The following is a 10,967-nucleotide window of genomic DNA, read 5'->3' on the forward strand; positions in this document are numbered from 1 at the left end:
AACTGCTGATATTTTTTTAATTAAAGAAAAATATTGTATACTTGAACAAAAGCTGAGGAATGTGTTTGTTATTGTAGTGTGTGGTTAGACTGTCCATTGTGTGTCCCACTTTTTTTTTTCTCTCTCTCGTTGTACGACACATTACATTTCTACACAACCAAGTTCCCTTCATGTGGAATCTTAGCTTAGTGTGTTTGCAGTTAAACCCAGACAGTGTATGAAATCACTCCATTAAGAAACTTAACTTCTCCATCTTAATCTAATGTATCTGCACATTATGTACTGCATTCTGTCTTCCTCCGTTGCTGCGCCTCGTGTTTGTTATTTTGCTGCATGTTTGATGTCTGTTTATCACCCTGTGAAACTCTGTGGCCCGGTGAAGGGTGCAATACAAATAGATAATGATTGAAATTTCACTCTTGCAAACGAGTCAATTTAATTCTCCATACATCTTCCTATAAAGTATAAATTGATGAGCCATATGGTGTTGTATTCAGAGGGGCTCCATTTATTAGTGATTTATTCTCCTTTTTTTCGTTCTTAAAACCTTGAACTTCAATTCAAGTCCATTTTGACAACTTTTTGATTATGCAATTGTAGCTGTTCCCATGTTTCAGTTTTTGGGAGTGCAAGTGTCAGGAGGTCATTGTTCATTCCTCTCTTGATCAACACACCTGCAGAAATAGTCTAGTAACCAACACTTTCTTCTCTGAAGGTTAAGTTTGTATTTCTGATACACAAGCTTCACATTTAACGCCGTGTAATCCAACGCCGTGTAATCCAAATAATGACACACAATCTTGAGTCCATATCTGAAACACGATTCTGCGATTCTGACAAACTGCAGGTACAAATATGAATACACAACGGTTGCCTTTTAATTTCACTTCCGGTTTTGTGCAAATCAGAGTAGTTGCCACATTTGTTTTATCATTGTGAGCAAAGAGAACAAGACATTGTAACCTTGTCAGATATGAGAACCAATTAAACAGTCAATATAACCCTCGGGGTCAGACTATCAATAACCCTTGTGTCAGTCCTACTACACAGGGCTTCACATCAAACACGGACCAGCCCAGCCCCATCCTGCTCTCTTATGGGCCTGTCCTGTCCCGTCCCTTCCCGTCCCAACAGATCTGAATCGGTCAAGTGAGCAACCAGACTTATTCCAGGTCTGAAGGGAACGTCCTACTGAGAGACTGAGGAACTGAACCTTTTCACCCTGGAACAGAGGAGACTACGTGGGGACTTGATCCAAGTCTTCAAAATCATGAAAGGCATCGACCACATCAAACCAGAGGAGCTTTTCCAGATCAGCAGGGACACACGCACCCGGGACACAAATGGAAATTGGGCTTCAAGGCATTCAAGACAGAAAACAGGAGACACTTCTTCACACAGAGAGGCGTCACAATCTGAACAAACTCCCCAGCGATGTGGCTGAAGAGACAATTTGGGAACATTCAAAAACAGACTGGATAGGATCCTTGATCACTCAGTTATTAATGGACACCAAACGAGCACGATGGGGCGGATGGCTCCTCTCAATAGTAAACTTTATGTTCTTAAGTCTTTAGCTTCAACGGTGCAGTCTAGTCCCTAACCCAGATCCCACTAATGACTAGTTCAACCACACAAATCTGTCCTGAAGGAGCTGTCAGACGAATTGTGGACGCATCACAAATCACTGCCAGGCAACTGCAGTTAAACATGCAAACACAGCTGATTAAGTTTAATTTCACTGTACGCCTCATCAAGTATATTTAGAGAAACATGGAGAGGATTCATCGCGGTGACAGAACTCTTTACTACCTGGTGTAAACGTGTAGTTAAATATGCCTCAGCGCTTTGCTACCAACCACTGCAGTAAACCAGGTCATGGTGTTTAATCTTGGGAAAAGCACTGACATAAAAGTAAAACCACCTTATTAAAAAGTACATTAAATCTTAATGTAGAATTCACTTTCTGACACACCCTTCATTTGAAAGCAATTCAGTGACTGATCAGTTTAAGCTACACTTATTCATAAGTAAGTTTTCAGAGTTATTTAGACCCTGTTTAAATGTGTGTATGACATTTAAATAAACCATTAGGTATTACATGTTATTTTACTTTATTTTAGTCAATTTAAACTGTTAAATGATTATTTATTTGTTTATTTGTCATTGTGTTGTATGTTTATCACTATGTAAAGCGCTCTGTGGCTACCCTACCGATAAAACATATTTTATTAACATTATTACCGTTTTCATATACAAAATAGATTATTAAAATAGCCTACTGTAAAGAATGTACTTTAAATGGTAATTATGAACTTAAAGGTAAATATGAATAAAATAAAACATGACAGTGCCCACGTCACCGCGGCTCAGTTTGCGCATGCGCTCATCCGATCTCGACCCGGTCCCGCCGTTATTATTATTACAGTTAAATATCCGAGTTAAAAACACCCTGTTTATCCGACAGGGTTGCGTTTAAACAGCAGCGTTTCAGTGTTTGTAAGGCAAATGCGTATTGGAGAAATAAGCAGCCGGTAGACATCACTCTTTTGAAAGTTTGTATTCAATCTCTCGTACATCGATAACCGTGCGGACAAGATGGACGCGTTTCAGAAGATCGAGAAGATCGGCGAGGGCACGTACGGCGTGGTGTACAAGGCCCAGCACCGGCGCAGCGGCCGGGCGGTGGCGCTCAAGAAGATCCGCCTGGACCCGTGAGTACCGGGCCGAGCCGGGAGACGGGCGCCGGGGCCTCCGGTTGGGAGTGCGGCGGCCCGGCTGAGCGGTGTTCACTGCGGGGCGGAGGAGCGGGGGTTTCAGACCGGTGCTGGAGGACCCCCTTAATTACTTAATTGAATGGTATATTGCTTTGTTAGGTCAATTAAGTGGTTAATTAAGCAATTAAGACCTCAGTTGGAACAAAACCCAGCAGGGCAGGGGGTCCTCCAGCACCGGTTTGAAACCCCTGGCTCGTTGGATAGGATGTGTGTGAGACGGGCCGCTGTGTCGGTTTGTTTGAGATGTTTTAAAATGTTCCAGAAAGACAGGAATGTGCTATTATCCCTATTTTAATTTTTATAACTGCCTCTTATTTTGTTTCAATCAAAAGCAAACATAAATGACTTTAATATCTGCCTACAGATACATTTGTAATAGCAATTTATACTCGTGTTTCTCTTTATTTTGTTATATATTGGAGTATAAATGTTTAAAGATTGCTCAAGGATTGTTATCCCGACCCCAGGATACACAGTATATTTATTTTTGTAATGTTACTGTGCTCCAGGGGATATAGTTGACAACTCCTTATCCAGGAATTATAATACAGAAACACCCATAGTATAAGACAAAGCAAGATAGACCCCAGCACTGAGTGTTCGCATTGATGTGTTTATTCTGGTTTGTGTGAGTTTGTACTCATGTGGGTTTATAGTGGTTTGTGAGTGTTTGTATTGAAGTGTGTGTTCATATTAATGTGCGTGCTGGTATCGATGTCTGTCTCATATCGCTGTGTGTTTTGGTAGTGGTGTGTGTTGTGTTCACACTGATGTGTGCGTGTTTGCCCCGCAGCGAGACGGAAGGCGTGCCCAGTACGGCCATCAGGGAGATTTCACTGCTGAAGGAGCTCAGCCACCCCAACATAGTGAAGTAAGGCAGGGATGAGCGACTGCTCTCTGGGCATGAGAGCATCCTGTCCTGCCCATGAGTGTAGCAGTCCTCCAGCCAGGGCAGTAAAGCAGTGGGCAGGGCAGTCAGGACACCGATGTCTGCAGTCTCTCTGTAGTCAGTTATTCTCTGCAGTGCCCTTCCTAACAACTGCATTTAATTAGTCTCTGCTTTGAAGGCAAGATTTTACCACAGCTCTTTCTATAGACGGGTGACAAATGAAAGGAAAAACCAACAGTGTCTCAGTGAGGTGTTGGGCACCACGAGCCCCAGAACAGCTTCAATGCTCTTGGCACAGATTGTACGAGTCTCTGACTCTACTGGAGGGATGGACACCATTCTTCCAAAAGATATTCCCTCATTTGGGGTTTTGATGATGGTGGTTGAGAGCGCTGTCTAACACGTTGGTCCAGAATCTCCCATAGGTGTTCAACTGGGTTGAGATCTGGTGACTGTGAAGGCCAGAGCATATGAGTTACATCATTTTCATACTTATCACACCATTCAGTGCCCCTCGTGCCCTGTGGATGGGCATTGTCATCCTGGAAGAGACACTCCCATCAGGAGAGAAATGTGTCACCACAGGATAAAGGAGATCACTCAGAATAACTGTGTCATGATTTGTAGTGACCCTTCACTCTAAGGGGACAAGTGGACCCAAACCATGCCAGGAAAATGCCCCCTCACTGTAGGGGTCCAGCAGTCAGGCCTGTCTCGTTCTCTTGGTGTCCCACACATGCACTCGCCCACTTGTCCAGAACACGAGCCAGTTGAGCGTCTGTGTGACTGAAGCTCCTGCCATTCGTGCCCCAATAATGACCCTCTTTCACAGTCACTTAGATCCTTTCATCTTGCCACCTTGATCCAAAATCGAGGTCAGCTGGGCTGCTCAGCATTTGTATACATTCACAGAGCAGGATAGGATGTTTATTGCTTAATTGTATCATGCAGTTCACCTGTTTGGAGGCATCTACATCAGGGGATAAAATTAACTTTTTTGGCCACTAGCCACTGTGTCTGGTAGAAGGAAAAAACTTACCAGCCACTTGGTATTTTTACCAGCCAAAGGCAAACATCACCAGAAATGCATGAGGGTGCGTAAATGTGTGGTGAACATGTTAAAATGTGGCATTTATTCAGATAGTTAATCAATCACAATAACAAAAGCTAATTGCACACCTGGTTAGAGTAGACAGGTGTGTATGAGGGAAAAGTATCTGGATAGAAAAACATGCTCCCACAGTTTCTACTTGCACGTGTTATAAGGTCTTTGATCAAAACATCGCATTCTGTTGAATTATAACACTTGCTAGTAGAGACTGTGCGGGAGCATCTTTTTCAAATTAATCGATCACATATGCAATAACATGGCAGCTAATGGGGATCTGATCTGTATAAACACTAAACTAACACATGAGAAGGGGTGTTATATGGTGAAACATCATTGCTCTTCATACTCCTCTTCCTCTTCACGGCTACTCCCTTCTCTGGGTCTCTGCCCGTCATTAAAAGGATTTCATTGGATTGGCTAGATATTCATAGAGTCACGGTCTGTGGTGGGTAAAAAAGATATAATCTCCAGGAATGATGACAGACCGTAACGTCCTTCCATTGCTCAGTACCTGCACGCCAGCAAAGACGCGATGCAAACAAAACACGTTTCTCTTCAGCAGAATCTCCGCTACGCAGCAAAAATGCACGTCTCCATCGCAAATAGTTTCCCAATAGATTAATACGTTGTAATTGATGCAATTGATGAATGCTTATCTAACACAACAACTTTGTTGAATAAATATCTATGTTAAAATACATTAGAAGCCGTATGGAAATGGCATAATAACAACAGACCTGTCAACTCTCACGCACCTCGTGTCAGACTCTTGTATTATTGTCACAATTTCAAATTAACTATAAAGGTTGTGACTATTTGTTTATAAAGGAATATTTTGCAATTACATCTGTAATTGACCGACCAATATGTTTTTCTTTTTCATTTTTTATACATTTTCATTCAATTGCAGTTTAGCAATGTGAGCTGCAATGAAAATGCCTTAACGTTAGCGTCCTTGTGGCAATGTTTTCCGGTCACAACAGCGAAATACAAAATGTATAAGACCTACCCATCTAGCTTATTGATACAATCCACTTGACTAAGTGATGGACTCCTCCTCTCCACACCTCACTCAGACTGCCGCTCTGCGTTCGGAAACACACCTGTGCGTTTGAGTTCCAGTGAATACAGAATAAAGAGCAGTGGCTGCTGTGTGTGTGTGTTCATGTGTTTGTTGCTCCTCTTTCCTTTTCTGTTGCATTATAATTCTGAAACACTTTGATCCAGGTAATTAAAAAGTCAGTAATTATGACTATGAAAAGTCATTAAAAGTCATTATTTTTCCACATCCTTAACCACCTTACTTCTGCTTCATTGCTCGCCATGAAATCTGTCCTCCTGGACCAAAGACTGTCCAGGTGCCATATATTTTCAAAAAACATGATATTGCGGTTTGCCAAATCAACTAACATACTAACACTACAACGTCACCAAATTAATTCGTATTTTGAACATCCGACAAATACTCCATCAGAAACTAAAAGTTGAGTCCCGTACACTTGTTGGCTGCCCGCCAAAGTGGCTGGTAAAATTGACAGATTTACCCACCACTGGCTAAATGTACCCACATTTGACGGGTGGCGGGTGTTAATTGTATTCCCTGATGTGCATTCGTTATGTTCCTCCACTCATTTATTCAGGTTTTTCCTTTAATCTGTCACCCGTCTGTATATATTATCATTATCATGATTATTGGTAGTAGTAGTCGTTACTCTCTGCAGGCTGCTGGATGTGGTACACAAGGAGAAGAAGCTCTACCTGGTGTTTGAGTACCTGAACCAGGACCTGAAGAAGTACATGGACTCGTCCCAGCCGGCCGGCCTGCCCCTGGCACTTATCCAGGTCAGACCCAGCTCCCCCCGCACCTACCTCCACTGCCCCCTCTGTGCCCTGTGTGCTCGGACAGGGTGTGAGAGCGGGGCAGAGTCCAGCTCTATGAGGGAGACCCTGACCGGCCTCCTGTCCTGTGTGCTTGTGAATGTGTGCCTGTATGTGTGTGTGTGCGTGTGTCCCCTCAGAGCTACCTGTTCCAGCTGCTGCAGGGCGTGGCGTTCTGTCACTCGCACCGCGTCATCCACCGCGACCTGAAACCGCAGAACCTGCTGATCGACCAGGCCGGTGCCATCAAGCTGGCCGACTTCGGGCTGGCGAGGGCCTTTGGGGTCCCGCTGCGCACCTACACCCACGAGGTCTGGACACACGCACACACACACACATCCACACAATCACACACTCAGTCACACGCTCACACCCCTCGATGGCGGCAGTGTGTCCCAGCTGTGCTCTGTTGCCCCCCGCCGCCCCCTGGCTGTGTGTGCAGGTGGTGACGCTGTGGTACCGAGCGCCCGAGATCCTGCTGGGGGTGAAGTACTACTCCACCGCCATCGACATGTGGAGCATCGGCTGCATCTTCGCGGAGATGGTAGGGCTTTGGTCCGCGGGGCTGGGGTGGCTCGGGGGGGAAGTGCCGGGCCGGGCCGGGCTCAGACGTGCCTCTCTCTTCCCGCCAGGTGACGCGGCACCCACTGTTCCCCGGCGACTCGGAGATCGACCAGCTCTACCGCATCTTCAGGAAGCTGGGGACGCCCAGCGAGGAGAGCTGGCCCGGCGTCACGCAGCTCCCGGACTACAAGTCTCGCTTCCCCCGCTGGGCCCCCCAGGACCTGGCCCAGACCACGCCCCAGCTGCCCCCCGCTGCCCTGGACCTGCTCCAGGTCAGAGAGCGCCGTCCCCAACGTGTTCTCTCACTCTCTCCCTCTCTCTTTCTCTCCCTCTACCTTTCACTCCCACTCTCTCCCTTTCACTCCCTCTATCACTATCTCCCTCTCCCTTTCACTCCCTCTCGCTTTCACTCTGTCATTCTCTCCCTCTCCCTATCTCCCTTTCACTCCCCTTATCTTTCACTCTGCCCTCCTTCTTGCTCTCTCTGTCCCCTTCTCTCTCCCCTCTCTCCTTCTCTCCCTCTCCCTTTTTCCCTCTGTCTCTCTATCTCACTCCTCTGCCTGCACTCCAGTTTTACTATCAGCCAGCCCACCCTGCCTGCAGCCCTGGTTCCTCCTCTCACTGATACAGACCCTCAGACTCAATCCACTCAGAGCTCTGAAAGACGTGTAGTTTTCACTCTAGTCCAGCAGAGGTCAGCAGATGTCCACTGCAGAGGAACATGAGAACATGAGATGGTGTCGAGAGGAGGCCATTCGCCCCATCGTGCTCGTTTGGTGTCCATTAATAACTAAGTGACCAAGGATCCTATCCCGTCTGTTTTTGAATGTTCCCAAATTGCCTCTTCAGCCACATCGCTGGGGAGTTTGTTCAGATTGTGACGCCTCTCTGTGTGAAGAAGTGTCTCCTGTTTTCTGTCTTGAATGCCTTGAAGCCCATACTCCAAAAGGACATACTCAGAACCTCTGTTACATGACTTACAAATGTATCTTCTCCTGTTTTATCAAGTTTATTTTTTAGAGCAGCATTTTTAAAACATAAATTACTGTGTGTTACTGCTCCCTGTATTGTGATCCGATTAACATTGACAGTATAGCTTAATTTAAATATCCTAGATCCCTTATAATTTCTCTGAGGGAGAATTAACTGCGTTGCATTATTTAATAAATTGCGTGTGTGTTTTAATGTGCCTCGTGTAGCCACTTAGCACATCGTGAAATATACAGTCACAGTCTATATATGTAGCTTTGTGTATATGTAACCTCTATACTAGTCCTCTATACCTGGACTACCATTATGCTAGTACTACATATAGTTACATATAGTTAGCAATAATGAGGGTTTACCAATATATTTAACATATTTGCTTCTAACATGTGATTGATCACGTGAAAACAAGCCTTTGTTTTTAAGATTGTAATAGTTTTAAGAGTGTAAACCCGGGAAAGCTATAAACCGGGACATTTAAACAAATTTGAGAGAATTGTCAGGACATCGGGACATTTAATTTAAATCCAGGACGTATGGTCTTCATAGTCCTTCATGTTTGTGTGTATTTATACCAAACAAAGTGAATGTATTTTGTGAATGTATTCTGGCAGTCGTTTCTCCAGCATGATATTCGAGATCTTTTCACATACTTTTAAATATTTCACTGTGATGTTGCACTTTCTGCCGTACATTAATAACTGCTCAAATGTAATCGTCTTGCCAAGGTAAACACAAATATTCCTTCTTGGGAAAAGTTTCTACCGCATCGATATTGGCCGTTTCAAATTGCAGTGGCGTTGCGTCAGGCTGCGTAAGGGACGTAGCAGTGCCTGCCCCAGAGCAGTGTGGGACTCAGCCGGTACGATGTACGAAACAGTGCCTCCTGGAACCACCCCCGCACAGGCGGGGGTGCAGCTGGGCCACAGTGGGAACGCCTGGACTCGAATGGACACGCTGAGCTGCTCCTGACCGTGGCCAGGGTAATGGCCAGCTCTCTGTGTGGGCAGCCCCGTGGCCCTCCTCTCCGCTCCTGCCTAACACTCTTGCTCTTGTGCTTTTTCAGCAACTCCTGCAGTACGACCCCAGCCAGCGTGTCTCGGCCAAGTCAGCGCTCTCCCTCCCCTACTTCCACAACATGCCCCCTCCGAGTCTGCAGGCCTGAGGCGGCCTCTGCACCCCCCAGACCCCCAGACCAGAGCCCCCTGCCCTGCTCCCTCAGCTCGTGACTGCAGGTCTCTCTGGACCCCTGAGGGAAGTGTCCCGTGAACAGCAGCCTGGACCCTTAGGACCCCGTCTCGCCCCCAGAACCTGTCCCCCACTGTGCACTGAGCATGTGCGAGGCAGCAGAGGGATGCTGGTGTGACGCTGAGCCACTGGGGTGAGAAACGTCAAGCTCACAGGCTTGGGCAATGTGGAATGGCTTGAGTTTTAAGTTATTATTTGTATCTTTATTATTAGAAGTATTTAATTAAAAATGTAGCTCAGATATCAGCGTATTTCCACTTCACACTGAGAGAGAGGAGGAGCTCTAACTGTTCTGTGTCTAAAGTTACCGGTGCGTTTAAAGCCCAGCGCAGTCTGCAGCCCTGTACGATGTGCCGAATAAAGTGTTTTTAAGCGTGAGCCGAGCTGCGTCTGTCGTTCCTCTCTCCTTGCGGCCCGACTGTAATTGCAGTGTCAGTGTGATGCCCGCGCGGCCGCAGGGACGCAGTGTGGGCGTGTTGCCCGGCGCTCAGCCCTGCCAGCCTGGTGTCTGGTGTCTGGACTGCTTTCACAGGGTGCCGTCGTGGGCAGAGCCGCTCTGTCTGTGTTTTGAATTCACATCACAGAACTCTGTCGCTCGCTGGCTTTTTCATTCGTATTGATGTATTTACTGAGTTGATTGTGTGTTTGTTTGAAACGTGTGTGACGTCGGGGTGTCTCGTGTGACGCTGTAGCTGGTGTGTGATACAGTGTGACGGGCCCTGTCTCCTGGATAGGCATGGATTGATTGATTTGATTGATTGATTGATTTCTGTATTTATTCTTCACAACGCTCAGCTTGTCCCACTGCCTGGTCTGTCTGATATGTTCCTCTCATGTGTCTAATCGGTGCTGAAGCCCGGGACGCGTGGGCAGCGCAGACTGATGGAGTGAACCCTGCTGACAGTAATGTCTGACACACCATTAACCCCGAGCGCACTGCGCCTGACCTCTGGGCCCGGCTCCGCCCCGGCCAGGTGGTTTTACTTACCCTGAAACCATCGCCCCACTGCTCAACCCAAAGGCACAGCTAATTACAGCATGGTGGTGTTCCCCCAAACCGCTGCCTGTGTGTGTGTCTGTGTCTCCGAGTCTGTGAGCGTGTGTGCGAGTGAGTGTGTGTGTCATATATGTGTTTGTGTGTGGTGTGGGCTCCTGCTTCCTCAGTGTCGTTGTGTGTTAGTGTCTATGTGTTGACTGTGTGTATGTGTGTTTTGTCTGTGTGTCTATCTGATGAATTTGTGTGTGTTTTGTGTGTCTGTGTGTTGACTGTGCTTGTTGTGTGTGTGTCTGTGTGTTGACTGTGTGTGTGTTTTGTGTGTCTGTGTGTGTTGACTGTGTGCTTGTGTGTGTGTCTTTTGACTGTGTGTGTTTTGTGTTGATTGTGTGTGTGTGTGTGTTGTGTATGTATTTTGTGTGTTTGTTCTGTGTTTCTGTGTGTGTGTTGTGTTGTCTGTGTGTGTGTGTATTGTGTATTTGTGTGTGTCATGTGTGTCGGGTGATCTTGCTCCCTCAG

The 10,967-nt window shown here is 46.3% G+C and overlaps 1 protein-coding gene across 1 annotated transcript; it reads left to right on the forward strand.

Annotated features, from left to right (window-relative positions):
• Positions 1-2,538: 2,538 nt before the first annotated feature.
• Positions 2,539-9,795, forward strand: LOC136711301 (cyclin-dependent kinase 3-like). Its single transcript, XM_066687459.1, has 7 exons — positions 2,539-2,714; positions 3,571-3,648; positions 6,499-6,619; positions 6,796-6,966; positions 7,098-7,199; positions 7,288-7,491; positions 9,273-9,795. The coding sequence occupies exons 1-7, from the start codon at positions 2,599-2,601 to the stop codon at positions 9,369-9,371; spliced, it is 891 nt and encodes a 296-aa protein (XP_066543556.1). The 5' UTR covers positions 2,539-2,598; the 3' UTR covers positions 9,372-9,795.
• The last annotated feature ends 1,172 nt before the right edge of the window (positions 9,796-10,967 follow it).

Source organism: Amia ocellicauda, chromosome 16, assembly GCF_036373705.1.
Source record: "Amia ocellicauda isolate fAmiCal2 chromosome 16, fAmiCal2.hap1, whole genome shotgun sequence".
NCBI lineage: Eukaryota > Metazoa > Chordata > Actinopteri > Amiiformes > Amiidae > Amia > Amia ocellicauda.

Coding starts and splice junctions, on each gene's coding strand:
- LOC136711301 (XM_066687459.1), top strand. CDS start 2,599: ATGGACGCGTTTCAGAAGATCGAGAAGATCGGCGAGGGCACGTACGGC. Junction 6,620..6,795: donor TGCCCCTGGCACTTATCCAG/GTCAGACCCAGC, acceptor GTGTCCCCTCAG/AGCTACCTGTTCCAGCTGCT. Junction 6,967..7,097: donor TGCGCACCTACACCCACGAG/GTCTGGACACAC, acceptor CTGTGTGTGCAG/GTGGTGACGCTGTGGTACCG.